The sequence below is a fragment of the Anomalospiza imberbis genome, chromosome W (genome assembly GCF_031753505.1).
Source record: "Anomalospiza imberbis isolate Cuckoo-Finch-1a 21T00152 chromosome W, ASM3175350v1, whole genome shotgun sequence".
Lineage (NCBI taxonomy): Eukaryota > Metazoa > Chordata > Aves > Passeriformes > Viduidae > Anomalospiza > Anomalospiza imberbis.
This window is the reverse complement of record NC_089720.1, coordinates 7,513,526-7,539,056: the sequence shown is the minus strand read 5'-3', so window position 1 is coordinate 7,539,056 and position 25,531 is coordinate 7,513,526. Positions and strand designations below refer to the sequence as shown.

The window sequence follows — 25,531 nt, the reverse complement described above, 5'->3', positions numbered from 1 at the left end:
AACCTTCCTAGAATGGAAAATATGACTCGCTTCCCTCCAAATTATTACAACTTTAAAATTACATCACTTTCAGGCAAGGATATGTGGGAAGGAATAACATTTCTTTACTAGACTATATTTAACAAGATAAACAAACAACAGCAGCAACAACAAACAAAACCAGAAACCAAATAACAGCCTTCCCTCACCCGTCAAGCAATTTCCTCTTTGGTGTAGTTACGACCACAACCAGCAGGAGCGCTGGTGGGCCCTGGCGAGGTGACGGTTTCAGTGACTCCCTTGCAGCCAGCAGAGAGCACTACCGGGTCCTGGTGAGGCAGGACAGATGCAATAATTGCCCCGCAGTTGCAGGGGGCGCTGTGGCGCGAGCGCAGCAGCCTCTCCTCATGGCAATGGCAGCTTGGGCAAGCAGGTAGACGGGAGATGGCTCCCCTTGCAAAACTCACGGGGAGCAGTCAGTCTCAGTACCCCTCTAGGTGGTGAGCAGAACTGGAGCATTAGCCTCGGAGCAGCGGACTGGAATAGCAGAGGCGAGCAGACCCGAGGCAGCAAATCAAAGTGTAGCAATAAATCCTATCACGGTGGCAGGAACAGTGGGGGCTGGGCGGATCTGTGGGGGGAGGTCGAGCTCAAGTGTAGCAAAAATCCCAGAGCAGCAGGGGGCAGGCAGGTCTGATCGGGCAGCAGTCGATGTCGGCAGCCATTACAAACAGCAAAAAAAACCCCCAGACTCCAGCCCACTCCCCTTACCGCAGTATCTCTGCACTTCCCAAGAGAAACCCCCCAGCCAGAGAGGTCACTCCCCACCTAAGAAACTGCAAGAACTGCAACCCTTCCTCCCCCAGGACCATTTCAATGTCATTCCAAGATGTCCAGCTAGGTCTTTTGTCTCTTAAATACCATTCATTCATCATCTCTGGGGCAACAAATGGGAAGAAAATTTCCTGAAAGAAAGAAAAGTAAAAAAAAAGAAAAGGCCTAACCCCTAACAGGAGGTTATAGGTCTAAATGTTACCCTGACTAAATCTGAATAGCATTTTTAAGAGGCAAATGCTAAGAACTTATACACCTATGCTATGGTATACTTGCAGAATCTTGTTTGAGGGTAACAAGTGTTTATATAACCATATTTTATGTGTTCTCACAATTGTGGGATGAAGAAATAAATTTTCAGTTCTTGTTTTCTGTGTGGTTCTGAGTGGGAATTCTTTTCCAGCTGTAGGGTAAACAGGTTACAGCATGGTACACAGATGGCTTTCAGGTCTTTGAGAAGCAGGTCTCTCTTACTATAAACTCATAGTAGCATAAAATCAATGGCTTTAAAGTAAATGTTTAATATCTAATCTCCAAATGCAGGTTATGATACAAGAAGTCTAATTGAACTGTATTTTCTCATTTTGGATACATGATTTTCCTTGGCAGTCCAAACTGACGATTGTTTTCATTTCAGTTGTGACAGATAGTTCTGCTTTTATTCTTCCCTTTTTTCTTTTTTAAATTTGTTTTTTTCTGCCCTACAACTCATCCACTGGAGAGCCGACTCTCTCAATTACCCTACATCATGGCTTTTTCATTATAACCATTAAATGATTACCTGATTGTCCTAATATGCATATGTGAAAAACCCCTTTCCCTTGTGTTAAATTTTTAGAAGTTTAATAGTAATGAAAATAGTAATAAAAATTAGGACAATAAGAGACAATAAAAAGCAAAGAATTATGGACATCCAGGTGCCTTGCACTCTGCCACAAAGCACACCTTGCTAGCAAAGGATTACCCCTTAAAAGCAATAACCTATTGCATATTCATATATCTCATACATGATTCAAACATTCCTTTCAAACTAGGGTGTTTCTGCTTAATTTCAGCTTTCCCCCCCCATCTTGTAAATCAATTTTCTTGGTTCCTCGAAGTCTGAGCTTTCCTGATAAGGAGGCAATAATTATTTTCTTGGGATCTTGGTGTCTGTTGCTGTTATCTCTATCCAGAGAGGATAATGCAAATAATTTCTTTATTATCTTTTCCATTCCTTACGCTAGTTACAAAAAGTATCTTACATCACATAGTTTCTATTTTAATATTATGCTATAGCTTTGTCATGGTTTGACACTGGCGCGATGCCAGCGCCCCCATGAAAAATGTACCTTTTTAAATAATTGCTGTGAGATGTGATCAGGAACAGAGCAGAGCAGGCCCAAACTTAGTAACAAAGGAAAGAACTTTATTAAACTACTACTACTATAAAAACTACAAACACTAAATCCTGGATGAAGACTTTCCAAAACACCCCTCCTCCTCCCACCTAATTTCTAAACAAACTCAACAGTGAGACACCACCCAGGATCTTGATCAAGTTGCTACCCTTCAGATATTCAAATACTCAATCTTTCAAGGGAGACAGGAGTCTCTCCTGTGCCACAGACTCCCCAGGAAACACAATTGCCACCCTTGTGTCTCCATGTCACACATGGCAACCGCCCGGAGAAAATCTGCCATGGTGACACTCTCCTTTCCATGTCACAGTGCTCTCACCACCGTGCATGGACAGACTGCTCATAGGGCTCCTTTAAGGATGCTTTGCCGTGGACCAAAAGAGACAACAGTTCAGTTTCTCATTTTGGGACTACAGTCCCCCCCATTTTCCCCTGGGGCTGAGGGTTCAAGAACAGAGGTCTTCTTCTCCTCTTCTTCTTCCTTGAAGATAGAGGGCTTCTCCACACCTTCTCCAACTCTCCTCTGTTCTCTCTACTCCTCTGCTGGTAATCACTGAAACAAGTCTCTTGACCCACCAACGCACCACCCTAAGTGCATCTTCTGTTAGGAGAATTTGGTTCAGTCTATGGCTAACAAGAAAAGTCCAGCCACAAGCCACTCCATCATCTCCTTCCAACTCGAGAATTTCTTCTTCCATCATCTCGGATCCCAGACTGTCTCTCTTCTACTTCAAATCAAGGAGGAGTAATATTTTACAAAGCCTTCATTTCTCAGGAAAGGGTTAAAAGCTCAGACTCCCTGGATGACTGATATCTCTGCCCAGCAGCCGATTCCCAAGGCCAAGGCTGGGCACCTTCCCCCCCCACCTCCTTCTCCTCCACGCCGGCAAAGTTACAGGTGCCATCCGGACTCTCTATCTCTTCCCTCTGGGCGGGGGGAATGACAAAGACATCTCCGCTTCTCTCCACCCTTCCGTCCACAGGAGCTGGCTCGGTTCCAGTCCTTCTACCCCTCGGCTCACCTCGACCAGGCCTCATGGCTCCCCCTCCTCCACCCAGCCCCATGGCTGGGCAGGGGAGGTCTGCACAGCACCTTGACTGGAACCAAAGAGAGCGAGCTCTTGGGAGTTTTTGCTTTTAACCCCCTGTGTTCTCAGAGGCGTATCCCTATCTTCAGTGGTCGCTTCAGGTGCCAATATCTAAACTTGACCACTGATTGGTTTGACTCAACTTCCTGAAAAAATCACTTCCATGTCAAACCACGACAAGCTTAAAAACTATATTTACCACACTACTTAAAAGAGATCAATTCAGCACTACTTAAAAGAGATTAATACAGCATAACTTTCCAACATAACACATGTAGTATTAATTTTAACATTTGTGAAGAGCCAATCATGTGATATGCATTTTTCACACATATTTCCACCCAGTTAAAGTGGTGTGGAAGAGCTAAAGGTAACTAATGTCATATTGCTGGCTTCATTGTGCTATGCTTCCATTTTCCTGCAATGCTGAGACTCAAGTATAATATGTCCAATTGGACTGAAATACCCTGCATAATAGGATGCAACTATGTAGAATATGCATATTGCAGTGTAATTTGACTTTTTTACAGCTGTAGTGAGAGCTGTTAAAAAAATAAAACTGCAAGGAAGCAAAATTGCCCAAAGCTATATATTTTTATATAAATACCCCCTTTTTAATATTAAAAAAAAAGTCCAGTTTTTGTCCATGTATATAGTCATACATACACACACACACACACAAAAAAAAAAAAAAAACAACCCTGATAGCTCTTCTCAGAGAGCAAAGAATGTATAATGAGTAGTGCTCAGTACTTCTCCCAGTGATTTGTTTTCCAAAGTCGCCTTGCTGATAAATTGTGTTTCACGTCTCTTGGAGTCTCAGAGCTAAGGGAATGGAAAACTGTTATGCAGTTAAGACAAAAGGTCTCCAGGATCTCACTGGAGCCTGCTATAGGATAGGATGCGGTGCAACACATAGCAAGTCCCAGAAAAGCTTAGTAGAAACCTAGCAAGCCTTGCTGGTTTGTTGCTTTTTAGAGACAGGAATTTATATGACCTAGCAGTCCCATGGCAAGAGCACTCCAGTTATGTGCCATTATCCTGGCAAGGATATCTTGTAACTTCTTGTGATTCACGGGTTATATCCTGGGCTTAACTTGTAGGCTGTGTTTTCTGAACATTTTTTGGTTATTTAAAGAGCATTTGAGGTTGTTCATTCTTACTAAGATATTAAAGCTTTAGGTAAATTTAGTCTGTTCAGAATGTTGTCCTTTCAACCAGGCCACTACTATAACAAGTAAACTGATAGTGAGTAGCTTATAAATGCCTTCCTGTGCTAACCTGGCCCTGAAGGAGCTGATGTTAAATGAGAAAAGATTGTGAGATCTTGTCATGCCAGTAACTGCATCAAAATTTGCTACTGCAGGTAGTTATCATTGGTGTAGCCAGTATATGCCCTTTGCTGGTGAGCCACTGGCACTGAACTAATACCAATGCCTCTTAAACTAGTGGGTATAAAACTATAATATCAAGTCCCTTAGAAATATATTAGGGGGAACTGAGTAATACTGAATTGGTCTTTGGATGAAAAAAAAATACTCTGCTGTACTCTTGAATGACTTGTGGAACTTGTGGACAGGAGGTAGTTCAATGATGCTAAATCTGGGTATGGCTATCTAGTAGGCTTGCTACAGCTGTTGTCTTGGGGCAGAGGGTGGGAGAGCTGTGAAACTGATCTTGGGATGATGTCCTGGTTTAAAGGACAGGTGTCTGCCAAGGAAGGTGGGAACCTCCCTTGGATTGGAAAATGTGACAAACCACCCTCCCCTCCAAATTATTATAACTGAAATTATGGGGCTTTCAGACAAAGATATGGGGAAAGGAATACAGTTCTTTACTAGTATGTCATACACAGAATCACACAGAGAATCACTAGGTTGAAGAGACCTTCAAGATCATCAAGTCCAATCCAGCCCTAACACCTCAACTAAACCATGGCACCGAGTGCCACAAACGGTCTTTTTTTAAACACTTCCAGGGTTGGTGACTCCACCACCTCCCCAGGCATACCATTCCAGTACTTTATCACCCTTTCTGTAAAAAACTTATTCCTAATATCCAACCTAAATTTCCCTTGGCGCAGCTTAAGACTGTGTCCTCTCATTCTGTCAGTTGCTGCCTGGAGAAAGAGACCAACACTCACCTGACTACAATCACCTTTCAGGAAGTTGTAGAGAGTGATAAGGTCACCTCTGAGTCTCCTTTTCTCCAGGCTAAACAACCCCAGCTGTCTCAGCCATCCCTCAAAGGGCTTGTGTTCCAAGCCCCTCACCAGCCTCGTTGCCCTCCTTTGGATGTGCTCGAGCATTTCAACGCCTTCCTAAACTGAGGGGCCCAGAACTGGACACAGTACTCAAGGTGCGGCCTCACCAGTGCCAAGTACAGGGGAAGAATGATCTCCCTGGTCCTGCTGGCCACACTATTCCTGATACAGACCAGGATGCCGTTAGCCTTCTTGGGCCACCAGGGCACACTGCTGGCTCATGTTCAGTCGGCTGTTGACCAGTATCCCCAGGTCCCTTTCTACCTGGGCACTGTCCAGCCACACTGTCCCCAGCTTATAACATTGCAGGGGGTTATTGTGGCCAAAATGCAGGGCTCGGCACTTGGACTTATTAAACGTCATCTCATTGGATTCCACCCATCCATCCAATCATTCTAGGTCTCTCTGCAGAGCACTTCTACCTTCCAACAGATCAACACAAGATCCCAGCTTAGTGTCATCTGCAAATTTACTAATGAATGACTCAATACCATCATCCATGTTGTCAATAAAAATATTGAACAGAACTGGCCCCAGCACAGATCCCTGAGGGACACCACTAGTGACTGGCCACCAAATAGATGCAGCACCGTTCACCACCACTCTCTGGGCCTGGCCATCCAGCCAGTTCTTAACCCAGCAAACAGTGCTCCTGTCCAAGCTGTGGGCTGCCAGCTTTTCCAGGAGTATGCTGTGGGAGACAGAGTCAAAGGCCTTGCTGAAGTCCAAATAGATAACATCCATAGCCTTTCCCGCATCCACCAGGTAAGTCACCTGGTCATAAAAGGAGACCAGGTTGGTCAAACATGACCTACCCCTCCTAAACCCATGCCCTGATACCCTGGCCAGCCATCCTGTAAGTGATGCGTGATGACACTCAATACAAACTGTACCTTACCGGGTACTGAGGTCAGGCTGACTGGTCTATAACTACCAGGATCCTCCTTCCCACCCTTTTTGTGAATGAGCGTCACATTGGCCAGCTTCCAGTCATCTGGAGCCTCACCAGTGAGCTAGGACTGTTGGTAAATGATGGAGAGCAGCTTTGTAAGCTCATCTGCCAGCTCTCTCATCACCCTAGGATGGATCCCATCTGGTCCCATAGATTTATGAACATCCAAGTGGCTCAGCAGTTCTCTTACTGCCTCCTCCTGGATAACAGGGGAACCATTCTGCTCCCTGACGCCATCTACCAACCCAGGAGGACAGTTGTCCTGAGGACAAGCTGTCTTCCCACTAAAGACTGAGGCAAAGAAGGCGTTAAGCACTCCATCCTTCTCCTCATCTGCAGTTACTAAGTTCCCTCCCACACCAAGTAGAAAACAAAGGTTGGTCTTACCCTTCCTTTTACCATTAATATATTTGTAAAAATATTTTTATTGTCCTTCACAAAAGTTGCCAAATTAAGTTTGAACTGAGCTTTGGCCTCCCTAGTTTTTTTCCTACATGCCCTAGCAACCCCCATAAATACTTCCTGAGACACCTGACCCTCTTTCCAAAGATGATACATCCTCTTTTTATTCCAAAGTTCCTTTGAAACCTTGTTGCCCATCCAGGCTGGATGTTTGCCTCGTAGACTCATCTTTCAGCACACAGGGACAGTCTGTTCCTGTGCCCTCAACATCTCTGTTTTGAAGCACACCCACCTTTCCTGGACTCCTTTGTTTTTAAGGACTACTTCCCAAGGAACTCTCTGAATAAGTCTCCTAAACAGGCCAAAGTCTACCCTTTGGAAGTCTAATGTAAAAGTCTTATTAATGTTCCTCCTGATTTCACCAAATATCGAGAACTCTATAACTGCATGATCACTATGCCCCAAGCGGCCTCCAACCACCACATCTCCCACCAGTCCATCTCTATTTGCAAACAACAGGTCTAGCATAGTCCCTCCCCTGGTGGGCTCACTCACCAGCTGTGGCAAAAAGTTATCCTCCACACACTCTAAAAACTTCCTGGACTCTATATATATATCTGTATAATAAGGCAAACAAACAATCACAATGTCAGCAACAACAAATAAAAACAACCGCAGTAACAGACTTATCTTGGCTGCAGGCACTTCCCCTTCAGTGCAGTTATGGTCATAGCCAGAAGGGGCTGTGGTGGCTCCCAGCTGGGCAGGGCAGCTCCAGGGGTTGCTGTGGCACGAGCTCAGCCGCCTCTCTCCATGTGGGCAATGGCGGACGCGGAGGCGGGAGAGATAGAAAAGGGGCTTCCTTTACAAACTCACGACTGGTCCGGTGCCCCTCCAGATAGAGAAAGGAGCTGTAGCAGGAACCTCGGAACAGCGGCTGGAATGGCAGAGGCAGGCACACCCCGGGGTGGCAAGCAAAATGTAATAGAAAACTCCACAGCCTTAACAGGAGATGTGGTGGTTGGATGGACACGGGGTGCTGGGTTAGAGTGTAGTGGAAAAGTCCGAGGCAGAGGCAGAAAGCAGTGGGGCTTGGCAGTGGCATAAAGCTGCAGGGCTTGGCAGCTGCAGCCAGGCTTGTCCATAGCAGCTGCCACACAGCTGCGTAACATACCCTTTGGGAAGGGGGAGGGGATCAGGATCCCAGGTTTTCCCCTGAGGCACCTGAATATATGGTGAGGATCCTTTCCAGTCAGTTGGGGCGTTACTAAGGTCCCAGTTCACCGTATGGTCTTACGAGCAGAGACTCACACATGATAAAGACAAAGCAGTGCTGAGCTGGACTCTGGTGGCAGCGAATTCTTCCTGCGGTAGGAGCAACTTGAACATTCCCTTCCAATCCCAAGAGCAAGAGAGAGAGAAGAGCTGAGCCCAGCCCCTCACCCCTCAGCCAAAATCTCCTGGTATCTCTGCCCTTCCAAAAGAAAGCCCCTCATCTAAGATGCTGCAGCCAGCTGCACCCCTTCCCCCCACCTTGGCCACTTATTTTGTCTCTCTTAAATATCAGTCATTATTTTCTCTTAGGCAACAGATGGGAGAAAATTCCCTGAGAGAAAGGAAAAAAACCCAAAAAATTCTAATCTCCAACGGATGATCAGTAGCTCTATAGCAAAACTAAGTGTAGGAAGGAGGCAAAATATGATACTTTAATCTAGACTATGGACAGGTTTTAGTGCTAGAGAAAAAATTAACTATTTCTGAGGTCTTTTAGTTTTGTCAGTCTGTAAACCTACAGACAAAATATGCTGGGAAATAAGAGGTGCTGGGAAAAATTTATGCCTGTCCATGGTAATTCATGTAGCTCTTATTCTGTTACTTATGTTGCTGTTAGAAGTAGTGGCTATGATCCTGATATAATTTACCTTTTCTCTCCTTTCCTTTCCCCTCCACCCCTGGCCAGTATGACTTCTCACTAGAAAAGAAAACAATAGAATGGGCTGAAGATATCAAAAAAATTGAAGCTGCCCAGAGAGAAGCTGAACAAAAGGGAGAAGAAGAACTAGCAAAATCAAGAGCAGGTTCAGAGGACATCACCAAAATGGGGTTCTCAGAGGGACCTTGCTCTGAAGTCACGCCTCCTCCTGTTAACCCCATCCTTGCTAGCCTGCAGCACAATAATATTCTTACTCCCACACCAGCCAACAGCAGTGCTGTGAAGCAAAAGGTTATCAGTCCACCTCATCCAAAAGCAGACTTCAACCCAGCTGATTTTGAATGCGAAGAAGACCCTTTTGACAAACTGGAATTAAAAACTATCAATGATAAGGAAGAATTAAAAAATATCCTTGAAATTCATGTTGGTACTACTAGGCCAATTGTTGCCCAGCTATTAGATAATACTTTGCCCAAAGTAGAGTCTGAGTCTGTGTTGCAAGATGAGAAAGTCCTGACATCCATAGAAAGGCCTACATTGGACTTCAAACCCCTTCACAAACCAAATGGCTTTATCACTTTACCACAGTTGGGAAACTGTGAAAAGATGTCCTTGTCTTCCAAGATGTCCCTGTCCCCTATCACTTCAGTGAGCAACATCAAAACCCTGTCCTTTCCTAAACTTGACTCCGATGAGAGTGATCAAAAATCATCAAAGCTTATGAGCACTTTCCACAGCACTACCTGTCTCTGCAACGACACTTTGCTCAGCTCTTTGCAGACCTGTCCTCAGAGTAAAACCAGTGAACTGAATGGACACTATATGGTGGGTCTTTCTGCTCTAAATGAGGACAGTGGCATGGAGACATCAACATTATCCTCTTCATCCAAACTGCCTTCCTTGGCTGCATCAACAGTTTGTACAGAAGAATCATCTCAAAGCACAGCAATTATGGTAAACACGCAGTGGATTAGAGTTGGGGTTGCTGGGGAGATGTGGAGTTGTGAAGGTGCAGAGACAGATGTTGCTTCTAAAATGTCCTGTGGTTTTAGGTTCATTTAATGGGAGAGATGTGTAGATCATGTGTGGTAGTTCCTCTTAATTTATGTTGCAAATTGATCAATGAAACAGGTCTTCATGCTGGCAGTTCTGAACCTCAGATTATTACTTCACAGGTTCCTCTAAATCTGATATTTTTAGACCAGTTCTGGTGATTTTGCTTTCAGCTTTTTGGTACTTGTTCATAGTTGCACACCACTGAGTTAAGCACACGAGATCTTTGTACAGTCTTGTGTTTTGTCTTATCCAACTGAGATATATAAGATTCTGAACTGCTCTTAGGTTTTGAATTAAATCTCTTCTAGATTTGTTCCTCGGTTTGCTTATATATTTGCTGGAAATAATGGAAATTACAGCTTTTCAAGGAATAGAAGCAATCACAAATTAAAAAACACATGTGCTTTGTCACTTGGGAGAAAAAGTGTTTGCAGTTAACCTGGAGTGAAAGAATTGCCTTTTTTTAAAATGTTTAATTTATTTATTTTCTTTGTGAGATACTTTTTAAAATTTACCATCTTCCTTGTAAAGGAGGGGGCAAGGATTGCTTTCTGAATACTAAAAGCAGGCCGGAGGATCATCTTGGATCACTAATGTTACAGTTGGTTGCTGTACAGCTCTGAGACAGGAATTTGATGTTTAATTTCTTCAAACTTGAAGCAAGTTCCAAAATTATTTTGGGGACACTTAACTTCATGCAAGTTATGGTCTAGGAATAAGAGCAGAAATTTGAGTAAGTGTTGAGGTTAGACCCCAGCTAGCAACCAAGCTCCAGGCAGCCACTCAGATCACTCCACTGCCAGCAGGATTGGAGACACAATCCAAAGCAGACAAGCAAAAAAGGCCTTGATTCTGTGCAAATGCTACTCAGCAATAACAAAAACATTTCTATGTTATCAACATTGTTTTCTGCACAAATCCAAAACACACTAGACCATGCTAGCTCCTGTGAAGAAAATGAACTCTACCCCAGACAAAACCAGCACATTCCACCCCTTATTTCTGTTTTAGTTTGAAAAGATGGGTGTCTGTTCAGGAAGGCAGGAGACTCCCTTGAAATAGAGAATGTAAAACCCCTTCCTGTTAATTATTATAATTTTGAAATTAAGGGAACCTCAGGCAAAGATATGGGAGTACGAATAACAGTTCTTTATTAGGGAAGAAAATTAAAATAAAATAAAAATGCAGTAATACAAAACAACACTGACAGAGTCAGAATATGACCTGACACCCTGTTGGTCAGGGTGTTGGTAGCAGTCCAATTAAATGGTGGCTGCAGTCTTCTTGGAGTGACAGATGTGGTTCTGTTGAAGCAGTGATCCTGTAGAAGGGTGTAGTTTTCCTCTGGAGATCCAGTGGTGGTGTAGATGGGCCTGATCTTCCTCTGGGAATCCAGTGGGAAAAGGCTACCTGTGGTGCTCCAAATCTCAGATTATATCCAGGTAGTAATGCTTGTCTCCTCCCCCTGGACAGAGCATCTTACAATGGGATGATGTAATTTTATCAGTCATGCAGTGAGACTCAATGGCCCATTAACAGAAGATATTTTCTGGAGGAAGGATTGGTTGTGGAAGAAATAAAGAAAACTGCCCCACCTGGTTTTAAGAGGTGGCCCAATTAACAGAAGATAACTGCCCCACCTCTAACAGATGGCAATAGAATACACACCCCCAGCCACATCTTACATTTCTATTCTAAGACAATTCCACAGTATTTACATAATGTGCAGGCCCTACACTATCCAATACAAGATCATTAACCATCCCACTCCTTCCCATTCTTTGATATAATACAGAGATATCATTCCCTTAGTCTGCAGGTCAGTACACTGCTGCTTTTAAGGCTTTTCTCCTCCATTGGTTCATGTGGTTCCTGTTTATCCTGGTTTCAGCTGGAGTAGAGTTAATTTCTTCTCAGTAGCTGTTACAGTGCTGTGTTTTGGATTCAGAATGAGATTGGTGTTGATAACACAGCAATGTTTTAGTTTATTGCTAAGTCATGTTTATCCTTAGTCAAGGACTTCTTTTTTCATTGTCTCACGCTCTGACAGTAAGGAGATTTGCAAAAGAAACTGGGAGGGAGCATAGCTGGGACAGGTAACTCAAACTGACCAAAGGGATATTCCAAATCTTAGAATGTCATGCTCAGTATATAAACTGCAGGGAATTACCCAGAAGGGTGGCCAATCTGGGTTCAGGAAGGAAGGGGGGGGGTGTCTGGCATCGGTCAGCAGGTGTTAAGCAATTGCATTTTGCATCACTTGTTTTTTCCCTTTTTATTATCATTATCATAATTTGCCATTATTGCTGTATTTTACTTTATTTTCAATAATTAAACTGTTCTTTTCTCAACTTACAAGTTTTACTTTGATTCTTTTCCCCATTCCACTGGGGCCAAATGGGAGAGAGGGGGGGTTGGGCGAGTGGCTGCATGGTGTTTAATTTCCAGCTGGACTTAAACCATGACACCATTATAGCAATTGCTGTAACATACAACTCAAATAATGTCTAGCAACAATTTAAAGGTATATCTCCACCCCTGGTCCTTTTGGGCCAGGTTATAGCGTTTAACATTGCAATGAACTCCCCTTGTTTCCAGCCTGGCTGCAACAAGGGGTTTCCTGCTAGAGTCCACCATTATTAGTCCCCATCATAGTCCTCCATGGCTGCAGGGGGACAGCTTCCTCACCATGGTCTTCACCATGGACTGCAAGGAATCCTTGTTTCCCCTGCTCCAGCATGGGGTCCCTCCCATGGGAGACAGTCCTCCACAAACTTCTCCAATATGGGTCCTTCCCATGGGCTGCAGTTCTTCACAAACTGCTCCAGTGTGGGTCCCTCATGGGCTCACAAATCCTGCCAGCAACCTGCTCCAGTATGGGCTCTTCTCTCTACAGGTTCTGCCAGGAGCCTGCTCCAGTGCTGGCTTCTCACGGGATCACAGTCTCCTTTGAGTATCCACATACTCCTGTGTGAGGCTCCTCCACAGGCTGCAGGTGGATCTCTGCTCCTGTGTGGACTCATCCATAGGTCACAGTCCCTTCAACTCGAGTTCACACTTCAGTTCTAGCTTGTCCATTACAGCAGCAGTGCTCTGGCACATCATCATTACTGTTATCTAAACATTCCCAAGCACAATACAGTGAGGTGATGAGCCACACAGCACTACAGCAAGCAGAGGAAGCAAAAACCAGCCACTAGTGAGCACTAGACTCTAATATAGTCAGGTAAGCAAGCCCATGGCAAGCACAGGAGCCTGCCAATTAATAAACAGCACTAACAGCTATACATTTGTCCTAGCACATTCCAATCAAATCTGTTATCTTGAACCCTTTGATCCCCATGTTGAGTGCCAAAAAGGACTGCTGTGGTTTAACCCCAACCAGTAACCAAGCCCCACACAGCCATTTGCTCATTCCCCTGCCAGTGGGATTGTGGGGAGAATTGGAAGGGTAAAAGCTAGAAAACTTGTGAGTTGAGATAGACAGTTTACTAGGGAAAGCAAAAGCTGTGTGCACAAGCCAAGCAACACACGGAATTAATTCACTACTTCCCATAGGCAGGCAGGTGTTCAGCTATTTTACAGCTGTGAAATGCCACATAACAATTACTTGGGAATATAAATGCCATCACTCCAAATGTCTCCCCCTTTTCTCCTTCTTCTCCTGTCTTTATATACTGAGCATGATGTCATAGGGTATGGAATATCCCTTTTGTTGGTTGTGATCAGATGTCCTAGCTGTGTCTCTTCACAACTTCTTGTGCATCCCCATCCTCCTCACTGGCAGGACAGTACAAGAAGCAGAAAAGGCCTTGACACTGTGCAAACCCTGCTTAACAATAATAATAAAAACTCCCTCTGTGTTATCAACAGTCTTTCCAGCACACAACCTTATACTAGGTACTGTGAAGAAAGCTAACAACCCCAACCAAAACCAGCACATCAGTAAGCTTGTTATTTTTTCCCCCAAAGAACCTAAGATCTGAACACCAGTACTCATGAAGCCTAGTGAAAGCTGTATGGTCAAATCCTCTAGCTGGCTCTAAAATAATCTGGCTGCTTCTGTCCAATATAAATTATGTTTCAGTGGTTCTGTGGCCTTACTGACATACTACAGGGTTTTGTGACACCATGTTCTCTGAAACAAGTGACACTGCTGATCTCATCTCATCTCTTTTCAGACTTAGGTAAATGCATTATTGATTGCGAATTACAGTATTCTGACAACTAGTGTATTTTTCAGCACAGGAGAACAGCTGTTTATTGATCACTAGAACAAATTTAATACAGTAAACTTTGGCAGAAACAGCAGCATGCTGAGCAACTGCTCACTGTTACAGATCACAGGTTTGAGAGGTGACTATCATCGTATGTAGCTCAGAGGTAAAAACTTGAAGTATGACACATCTCTAGGGGTTAATATGAAAGATCACTTACAACTACATGACCACATTTTCACTCTTGACTATTCAAATCGCTATGCTGGATTAGAAATTATTAAAAACTAAGAGCGAAGGTATATTCTCAAGAATGCTGTAAGGAAAGATACAAACTGATAAACAAACAAAAATAGTCTTATTAGGAGAAGTAATAAAGATCTTCATTTGAAACTGTTTCTACTTTGAAAGTAGCAAACCAAGAAATAGGTATGCCAACAGAACTAGACTTCAGAATGTACTTGTTTCATATTTCCACAATATGGTCCCAGTGGCTGGAAAAGGACAGCTGAGTTGCAAGAAATTGAATCACAGAATCATTTAGGTTGGAAAAGACCTTTAAGATCATTGAGTCCAACCTTTGACCAATCACCACCTTGTCAACTAGACCAGAGCACTGAGTGCCATGTCCAGTTCTTCCTTGGACATGATTTGTAAATGCAACAAAATTTTGAAATTGTAATTGAAGCAAATGTAACAAAAGTCCTCAGAATGTGAAAATGATAGAAGGAAGTCTCAGTCATCTCTGTGACTGGGAGCAGAAGGGGCATGTCTCCCTTCAAGGTTACACAAGAATAAGCCTGTCCTTTTTAGAAAGCCTCAGAACAATTATATGTCCCAGTGTATTTCATAGTGGTTTTTATACAGATTTTTTTTTTTCTCAGAAGACTAGACATTGTAACTTGGGATTTGGAGTTTCCACTGGAGTTTATGCTTTACCAGTGAATTTGATCTAGGGTTCTTTGGATGGAAATAAACTTGTGATTTCTCTGAGACTGCATTGATTCTGTTCTGGGTGTTCCCCTCTCCTCACTGTGTTTATGGTGGGGTTTTTTTGTCTTGGTTGTTTGGTTTTGTTTGGGGTTTTGTTTTTTTTGGGTTTTTTTTTTGTTTGTTTTTTGAAGCTCACTAGTTTGCTTTTTGCAGCAATGGCAGAGGGAAGAAATGATTAGTGAAGTCAGCAGGTTGGAATTAAACAAAGCTGATCAGAGACCTGATTAGTATGATGCATTTAAAGAAATCTGGTTGCTGGAGAATGGAGCACTCCTGGTAGACCATTCAGAATATATATTGCTGCAGTAGCATGATGTATGCAGGCACACCAGCTGCAGACAGGGCTCCCGGCCTATAAAGTCCCTAAAAGTAGGCCCAGTGTACAAGTACATACTGAAAGCAATGTATGTTTGCTTCTTGAAAGGCACTGAAATGCAAGTTTGAGATTTAAGGGGGCATGACTGCTGAATGACCAGTCCTAGCTTTGTCTCCCGAAATTCCTTTAGCTGTTTCCCTCCTCCACTGGAAATCACTGACTTCAAACACAGGTTGTTAAGCTCAAATGCACTGAGAAAGAGGAGTTGGTCCTGGACTCTTGAATGTCTAGGCTAAGAAGCAGTCTTGGTTTTCCTGGCTGCAGCATTGATAACAAAGCATCATCCTTCAGTTTGATAACCAGCTGATTTCAGGGCTATTCTAGAACCTCACTTCAGTGTATCCCATATTCTAGTGCTTTTTGCTTTGGCAAAAATGTCTGGAGGAAGGGGGTGTGTGAAGAGCTTTGAACCCCTCTACTACCATGAGGAGAAGTTCTTGCACAAACCAGTCCATAACCAAACATTGTTTCTTGGACTTTGTGTCCTAGAAGATAAATTATTACCCTGGAGATAAAAATGGGTAGAAATGCAGAACAAGGTCTTCCCCCCCCCTTTTTTTCTTCCCTCCCCCAATAGATGGAATTTGCAAAAATCCTAACATATAGTCTCAAAATTGTTTTTCTATGAATAGGGTTTTTTTTTTTTTTGCTGTGGTGGTTTTTTTGGTTTGTTTGGGATTTTTGTTTGTTTGTTTGCTTTTTTCAGTTTGGGCCCAAAGAAGGCTTTTCTGAAAGATGTAAACAAGCTTTCAAGCAATCTATGTTGGCTTAAAAAGATATTAAGGAAAGGCAATAAACATAGGCCCTTGGTCCAAAGTAATTTCTTGCAGTCTTTTAAAATTTGATTTAAAATGCAGGAAGACTTTGAAATGGATAAATTGAAAAGGGTAGAGTTCTGACTTTGCACTGCTGTTATCTTGGGTAAAGTAATATAAAGTGGAGGGTTGGTTCTGCCCTCTGGCAGCCTGGTTCTGCAGAAATAGAGCAGGTGTACAGCAAGGAACATTATCTAGCCTTGTTGGTGTACTGAGAATGGGACCAAGTTTTGGGCACTGGTAGAAAAATTTCATGCTCTTTTTAGCCAGTGTACCATTTTGCTCATATATGGTGGTGGTATAGATAAGTGATTTAGGTCACTTAAAGAATCACCATCAAAAGTATTAGCAAAAGTGGTTTTAATATGAATTTATAAAAGTGTGATTTAACAAAGTTTGATGGCAAGGTTCACTCTATTACTTACTACATGGATGAAACATACAAAAGAATATCAAGTTAGAATTGATTTAGAATAATTTACACAGAGACCAAAGATGCAAAAGGGTAAGAGAGACCCTCCTGTTGAGTCACAAGGTTCATAGTGGACCCCCTTGGTTTCTAAACTCCTGACAGAGCTTAGGTGCAACTAGGTCCAATTTTAGTATCAGGTTTGGAAAATGATTTATGTCTAATGGAATTAGCTACATAGATTTCATTAGTATTAATTCAGCATGCTATCAGTCACTTACCAAGGATCTGTTGTGAAATAAAGGGTATCTCCACCTCAGGTAAAGAATCTCAAAAACGGAGAGACATCCCAGCTCAAGGGGAGAGTTAATGGTGTGCAGTCCAGTTGCAATTTAGAGAGAACTCAAATTGGACTCATCCAAAGATCTGTTGTTGATAAAAAGTGTCTTCGCCTCCAGGAGCAACCTTGAGATGTGTCCCAGATCAAGAGGAGACGACTGCCCTGCAGCCACGCTGCCTAGCAGGGAGAGCTCAAAGGTGGCTCACTTAGACTGTCATATTTATGGAATAAAGTGGTTGTCTTGTTGTCAAATTGCATATGATGGGGAAAGTATGCATGAAACTCCTTAAACCCACAACTTTCTTTGGTCTTTGATAAATGCATCTTGGAAAAATCACACACAATTCATGTGTTAATTGCACAGTCATATTCCAAGCTCATATACATCAATTCTCTCTGCTCCTTTGTGTTTCATAGAACTACAGCTCAGACCTTTACCTCCTTTGGAGCCTGTATCAAACTACTGCAGGTTTAGTTAAGGGGGTTGAGTGCATCCATCACAGGTGTATGAAATGAAGTGCTTTGAGAGTAGAAAAGAGGTATGTGTTTCTCTTACTCCTCATGGTCAAAAAAAATTAAGGGAAATCTCTAGGCAATGATTTAAAAATTATCGCTATCATTCAGCCAGCGTGTTACACTGAGCTTTGTGAACACATAGAAGTCACATTGACAGAATAAAAAAAGCTTACAATTATTATGAGAGAGGACACATCCTTTTTGCCATATCATCTGTTTTCATAGAGTGCTGAAAGAAGAAATTATCCTTATGGTGTCTATTCTATAACTTCACATAACTGTGTAATGTCTGCATCTCACATGTGGAAACCTGATCAGACCACAAGTCTCCCTAGTATATAGACTTATTCCCAGATCTCTCCCATAAAACCCTTCCTCCCCAGCTGTAGTAAATTCTGTTCATTGGTGCATAATGTTTATAGTCATCTTATTTGTGTGTTGTCCAACAGGTGCACCCAGACTACAAGGAAGCAAAAATACTTACGGTAAGTTCCCAAATACCTGTGTGCTTGCATTGGATCGTGTTTCTGAAAATCTCCAGAAGTAGTGTTCCATAGGTGATGAGTAAACTGAGGGTAAAGGAAGTAATCTGCATGCTTCTGCTGAGGTACAGGGTTTGACTATATCATATGGTTGGGCACTGAAAGGTTTTCATCCACTGGTGCAAGAGGATATATTGGAAAGAATCTGAGTTGTTGGTTGCTGTTTTGACAGTTAAAAAAGTATGGCAGGAATCAGACTGTGCACTGCTTGGTTTCATCCGAACAGTGAGTAACTTCCCAAGGGCAGTTTAGAAAACCTCTTGTATTATATGGGGTATCCTGGTTCTGCACTAGCCAGAAACAGGATGAGGGGATGCAGATGTTCATCACCTCAGCCTCTGGATTTTCCCCTTTAGGTAACACACCAAAATTTCCCAGTGTCTAAAGTGCCCAATAATATCAGCTGCACAAAGCAGTCAGGTGACCCCACTTCTGAACTACAGCAGGCCCTCTCTGCTAGTGAGAGGCAGTGCATAGAGACAGTTGTCAACATGGGATATGCGCCTGAGGACGTCCTGAAAGCCATGAAGAAGAAGGGGCAGAACATAGACCAGGTAAGAGCTTGTGCAGTGGGAAAGAAACCCTTGATTTGATGCTGATTCTGCTAAGAAACAAACCTAGGTTTGCAAAATGTATAGGGGGAATATATTTATTCTAACAAGGGGTTGCAGCCTGTAACTGCTGTGATGTTAACCACTAGAGAAGTTGTCAGCTGGTAATAAAGGCTCCCAAAACCAAAGAAAAGAGTGTCCACACTTGTTTCTGATGAGAAACTGAGTCAGCCACACCTGTGGGTGCTGGGTAAGAGCTGCATTGAGCTTGGGATGAGCCCTTAGCTCCATGTCAGTCTGGGAGAGGTACTGGGCCTTCCCAGAAGCCACAAAACCATCCAAAGTAAGCTTAGCATGGATCTATGCCATGCTTAGTGCCATGTGACAAAAAAACAGACAACTTCCCTTGTTCTGAGCATGGGTTGCAATGCTGATGTCTCTACTTGTAGAGAGATTTTGCCCCTGCAGGCTTACAACATCCCTGAAAGCCTCTTGCAAGGCACCACTGACCAACTTTCTTTTGTGTGTTGTGTTGCTTCCTGCCTCATGTGTTGCCTCAAACACTTGCTAAAACCAGGTCATTGGACATTAAGTGCTGCAGAGTGAAGTGCGGCTCTGTGTCTTGGATCCTCTTCAAACATTTTAAAGCAGGAAGAGTGTGGCCAAACTTTCTGTGTGGGAAACCCTTGGTGAATTGTGTGCAGAGCATTGCCTGGCAAGACTGTGCCTGTTGCCTGGGGGGGAGGAGCGTCCCAGTGACTCCTTGCGGAGCTGATCTGCTTGCCCACTACCTACATATCGAGAGTGATTTAAGCTGTGTGCTGGAGTGAACTGTAGTATCAAATGAATAAAATGTCTCTTAGGATGGTGGTTTTAAATACTGCTGTATTTGCAAGCTGTGTTCTTTTGTGGACCTAGCATTACCTATCAGACATTTCCCCCACCTCTCAAAATTGAGGACAGATAAGAAATTTGGCAGTGGTTTCTGTGCATGTGAGCTGGGATTTGCAGCTCACTCACTAGTATACTGAGTTGATCTTTAAAGGCTGAATGCTTTCAGATTGCATTAGCTCTTGTGACTGGCTGAGAGGAAGCTAAAAGCTGAGACATCTTGACTGTTGAATCTACAGTTTCATCTTAAAAAAACTTGTAGTATAAAAAACACAGTTAAACTTCTAAAAATTGGCTTGTGAGACTGTTCTGACTAGAGCAAATTATGTTCAGAGCTGGTGGGAGAATACAGGAGGACAAAAGGGCTCATCTGCTTTCTCTGAACAAGTTCTTGCATGAAGACTGTCTCAGATCTACTAGGAAGAATTTTATCTGAGTCCCTGGTGAAGCCTGGAGTAAAGTCATGCTGAGTCCCTCTGTATGTACAAAGACAGTATTCAGCCATGTGCTGCAGATGCTACTCTGCAAGCTTAGTTTCTTTTCTTCATTCCCCACAGGTTTTGGATTACCTGTTTGTACATGGACAGCTTTGTGAGAAGGGCTTTGATCCACTTCTTGTTGAAGCAGCTTTGGAAATGTACCAGTGTTCAGAGGAGAAGGTGAGGACACAATGTGTGCAGGAATAGAGAGAATGTGCAGTTCCTCTGGCTGATGTAATTCTGGCTTTTGTGGTAATGCCACCTTGTTTCCAAAACTGACTGCTGAAGGGCATTCCTGTTGTGATAAAGTGACTATGTGTTAAAGCATTAGAATTATACCACGTTCCTTTATCATTCTCACTTGCGTGCATTTTTATGGAGACAGGATTTTTTCAAGACCCTGCTTATTCTGGTTGCAATGTTTTGAACCCAGAGTTCTCTTGTGGGTGAGGTGCTTGGTACAGAAACAGTTAATTTCAGAAGCAGCAAATTATCTTTCAAAACCTGCCAGACTCCCCTGGCTGTGATTTTTTTAATTGTTTGGCTGTTTTGCAAACACCAAAAGTACAGAGACAGGAGCAAGTAGCCAACTCAGAAGACAGTAGGATCTTTTAAAGTTTGGCTGTCTGTTGTGTGCCCAGTTATTTTATGAAATCTTTAGCGGTGCAACCCAACCCCCCCAGACAGAATTCACAGAATTTTCTAGGTTGGAAGAGACCTTTAAGATCATCGAGTCCAACCCATGTTCTAACACGGCAACTAGATCATGGCACCAAGCGCCACATCCAGTCTTTTTTAAAGACATCCAGGGATGGTGACTCCACCACCTCCCTGGGCAGATGATTCCAGTATTTGACCACTCTTTCTGTGAAAAACTTCTTCCTTAAGTCTAGCCTGTATGTCCCTTGGCGCAGCTTGAGACTGTGTCCTCTTGTTCCATCTGTTGTTGCCGGGAGAAAGAGACCGACCCCCAGCTCACCACAGCCACCCTTCAGGAAGTTGAAGAGAGTGATAAGGTCACCTCTGAGTCTCCTTTTCTCCAGGCTAAACAATCCCAGCTCCCTCAGTCATTCCTCATACGGCTTGTGTTCCAAGCCCCTCACCAGCCTTATTGCTCTCCTTTGGACACACTCAAGCATCTCAACGTCCCTCCTAAACTGAGGGGCCCAGAACTGGACACAGTACTCAAGGTGTGGCCTCACCAGTACTGAGTACAGGGGAAGAATGACCTCTCTGCTCCTGCTGGCCACAGAATAATAGAATGGTTTGGGTTGGAAGGGACCATAAAGATCATCTAGTTCAAACCACTCCCCCTTCCCCCATAGGCAGGGACAGCTGGAAGGTGCTCAAAGCCCCAACTTTTCTTGGCAATCTGTTCCGGTGTCTGACCACCTTCACAGTAAAACATTTCTTCCTAATATCTAACACAAACCTACACTCTTTCAGCTGAAAGCCATCCCCCCTTGTCCTATGACTCCATGCCCTTGTAAATAATTTTCCAGCTCTTGTAGCCCCTTTAGGTACTTGAAGGCTGCTACAAAATCTCCCCAGAGCCTTGTCTTTTCAAGGCTGAGCAATCCCACCTCTCTCAGCCTGTCTTCATAGGAGACATGCTCCACCCCTCTGATTATTTTCATGGCCTCCTCTGGACTCGTTCCAACAGGTCCACATCTTTCTTGTGCTTGGGACCCTAGATCTGGATGCAGTACTCCAGATGGAGTCTCACCAGAGCAGAGGGGGTGAATCACCTCCCTTGACCTGCTGCTCACACTGCTTTTGATGCAACCCAGGATACACTTGGCTTCCTGGGGTGCAAGTGCACATTGCTGGGTTATGTCCAGCCTCTCATATACTAGCACCCCCAAGTCCTTCTCAGCAGAGCTGCTCTCAATATATTTATCCCCCAGCCTGGATTGATCCCAGTGTTTGCGCTGACCCAGGTTCAGGACCTTGCACTTGGACTTGTTGAGCTTCATGAGGTTTGTATGGGCCCACCTGTCAAGGTCCCTCTGGATGGCATCCCTTCCCTCCAGTGTGTCAACTGCACCACACAGCTTGGTCTCATCTACTGAGGGTGTGCTCAATCCCTGTCCATGCCACCAACAAACATGTTAAACAGCACCGGTCCCAATACCAACCCCTGAAGAACACCACTCATCACTGGTCTCCACTTGGACATTGAGCCCTTGACTGCAACTCTTTGAGTGCGACCATCCAGCCAATTCCTTATGCACTGTATGGTGCACCCTTTAAATCCATATCTCTCCAGTTTAGAGACAAGGATGTCATGTTGGACAGTGTTAAATGCTTTGCACAAGTCCAGGTAGATGATGTCAGCTGCTACTGACGTCATATATATGCCTTCTTGCCTTTCTTGCCCTTCTTGGACTTTGTGATGAGCTTGCAAACAGAGGAACAACAGTGTGAAGATGGGAGCAGTGATGTAGTTCAGTAAATGAATTTGCTACTGGCTTAACCCCAAAACTGGAAATCGCTAACCTCCTGATCGTCCATCTCAACTAATTTGATTTTGGTTTGATTTTGTTATCATTTGGCATCCCTTCCCCCAAAGCGGAGCAGAGGTCCTGTAAATTGCAGAGGATTCATAAAAGTCTGATCAGTCATTCACTTCTTGTTACTTTATTTTTTTTAAATTCAGGGAGGATTTGTGGTTTATGTTGGTAGTATTGTAAACAGTGTGTCCAATAGGATTTGTGCTAATCCCACAAGTTTGTCCTAGATCTGAAGAGCCATTTGATAACAAGGGCTACTGTGCTGTTCCCAAAGTCAATGTAACTTTAAAAAAATTCAGATGCAACAGTAGTTGGTAGATGTGGGAGAGCAAGGTGACATTAATCAGTCTGTTAAGCCAGGCTGATAAATTTCCTACTGGGAGAGACACCCCGCAGACCGAGTTTTGGTGCCATTTGATGAAGAGGATTTTGGAAATGCAGGCCTGCAAACCCAGGGGACTGAAGGTGAGGCTCTGTGGGCTACTGCACCCAGAGCTCTGCCAACTGTGGTGTGAGCAGACTTTCTCCTACCATTGGAATGGGCTGTACTTGGGGTGTAGAAATCCACCCTATGGGATGCCCAGTCACTGAAGACTTGCTGTGTGCTAAACCTCCACTGAGCACCGATCCTCTTTTCTCTTGCAAATAATGGACTATCTGTGTCTTTCAGATGACAGAGCTTCTCCAACTAATGAGTCAATTTAAAGAAATGGGCTTTGAACTAAAAGACATTAAGGAGGTCTTATTACTACATAGCAATGACCAACAGAAGGCTTTGGAAGATTTGATGGCCCGTGCAGGAGCCAGCTGAAAACACAGTCCTGGATTCTCATAATGCAACAGAGCAAGACCAGGGTGACCTAATCTCAGCAAGGAGTTTGGCTTTTTTTGCATATAAGGGAGAATGTCTGAGCAAGCCCACCCATGTGCATCACTCCAGCATTTCTCTTTCCACTGAGAGACAACTTTCTTTTTTAAATTAATTTTTTAAAATGTCCTAAGTTTCCTTGTTTCCAGCTTGGCCACAGAGAGTTTAGACTGTCCAGTCTCTACTGGAATTGTACATAGGTAGAGATGGGGTGGTTTCTCCCACTCACCTTTGCACTGGAGTTGAACAGAACATTGTTAGTTCTGAAATTAGGATGCTTTGGTTCTTTGAAGCAGCTTTCATGGTGTCTGCTTGTACTGAATTACTTGATTGTGTCATAGTCCAGATTAACTGGTTAAATTTGACCTTTAGTGCAATAGAGTTTTATTTTTTGGGGGGAAAATTAGTCTGCAACTTAGTAAAACACTGTTTCAGAAACTGTTGCTATGCATAAAGAGAGAGCCTATTCCTCTTGGGTTTTTTTACCCATGCATCCAACACTTCTGCCAGACATGAGCGTTCAATGCTGAGTGACCTGTAATTTCCCTTGAAACAGGTAAGTTGTGAATTCTATCTGGACCTGCAGCTTATGTTGGTTTTTGAACCTGAAGGCAGAGAGCTGGAGCTTAGTATTCTTAACCCCCCAGGTTTGTAGGATATTTAAGGCAATGGTCTGCTAGGAAATCAGTTCCCTTTTTGTTTTAAATTATACTCTGTGATGCAGGAGGTTCCTTTCAAGCCCTTTCTTTAAAAGAGATATACTCACTATTTTAGTTCCATTTTTCACACTGCTATAGAATTGCATAATAGCATCTAGTACTAGAAATCAGCTTTTGGGTTGGTTTTGATAGTTGAAGCTCTAAGTACTTAAAATATCAACAGTCTTGAGGAATCTTTAAAGTAATTCACTAAATATTTTGATTCTGCTGAAGAAAAACTAACAAAATCCTCAATATAACTCCCAGTGTCATGGTTCCCATTTCTCATGCCTTTGGCTTCAACAAATGAACAACTTGCTGGATTCTTCTTGCTCCTATAGCCACACGTGCACACTGTGTGTTGGGCAGAACAACCAGAGGTCTCCAGGCAGACAGCTGCAGTGGTGCAAAAGCCACACCTAGGGATCCAAACTAGTGTTACAGCATGGAGCTGGGACCATTGAGAACTTAGACAGGGAAAAATGACTTGGCTCATTTCCTCAGTTTAAGTTTTTCAGTAGGAGGTTTTAGCTCATCAGGACCCTGAAGGAGATGACATTTGTCTCTATTATGTTGTTAACTTTATATGACCAAAACATGTCATTTGGGTCCAGTGTTAACTCCTAGAGTTGTCTGTGAGGTTCTCAACTACATTAATTACCTTTCCTTAAAACAAAATGATACTGAGAAAATATGTACCTCCACATCTAGGAGGTGTGGAGATATGAATGATGAATAGGACCAGGACAAACTGCCTTGCACGTATCCCATAGTATTGAGCTTCACCAGCTTCTATTAGTGGGACTGAAATTAAGACTTATCTAAGAAGGACATTCAGCAACTGGTGGATCAGCAGCTGCTGCCTCTGTGGGTACAGGTAAAGCAGTTGTCCAGCTTTCCTTCCCAGGTGAGAAATGTGACAGTTGAAAATGAAGAAATGGGGTTCCTGATTAATCAGAAAAGCTGGAAAACAAAACTTGAACTGCTTTACTGTCACTGCTGAGAGCATTCGGTTGTGTTGCTTGTTTCAGTTTTCTCACAATTAATATCCAAACAAATCTGTCTGGTACTAGACAATCTTGAAAGGGCAAGAAGTCTTGCCAGCAAAGAAACAACTATTTAGACCAAACTTCTGAATAAAATCATCTCTTCAGTTGTGTTAATGTGTGTTGTTTTTCTGGTCTCCCCACTACAGTAACCACTCTGCTTATGGAGACTGTTGTAGAGGTGAGAGCAGAGAGGTGAAGATGGAAACTGATACCTGTAAAGCTGGTGGTCTCCTTCCAAAAAGATGTACCCCTCTGTGTCTTCCCTGATGACACTGCTCTTGCTTTGTCAGTGAGGTTTTTGGATTTACATCTGTATTAGGTTTGCATGACCAGGTTTTGGTAGAAGAGGGGCTACGAGCATGGCTTC

The 25,531-nt window shown here is 43.3% G+C and overlaps 1 protein-coding gene across 3 annotated transcripts in view; it reads left to right on the top strand.

Annotated features, from left to right (window-relative positions):
• LOC137464323 (ubiquitin-associated protein 1-like) overlaps positions 1-25,278 on the top strand; it is a 69,138-nt gene extending 43,860 nt beyond the window's left edge. For all 3 annotated transcript variants that reach the window (XM_068175605.1, XM_068175606.1, XM_068175604.1), the window contains 5 exons: positions 8,879-9,805; positions 18,023-18,058; positions 18,472-18,669; positions 20,115-20,216; positions 23,220-25,278. In XM_068175605.1, coding sequence (XP_068031706.1) covers positions 8,879-9,805; positions 18,023-18,058; positions 18,472-18,669; positions 20,115-20,216; positions 23,220-23,360 — 1,404 coding nt within the window. In that variant the 3' untranslated portion in view covers positions 23,361-25,278. The remainder of the gene's footprint in view (positions 1-8,878; positions 9,806-18,022; positions 18,059-18,471; positions 18,670-20,114; positions 20,217-23,219) is intronic.
• The last annotated feature ends 253 nt before the right edge of the window (positions 25,279-25,531 follow it).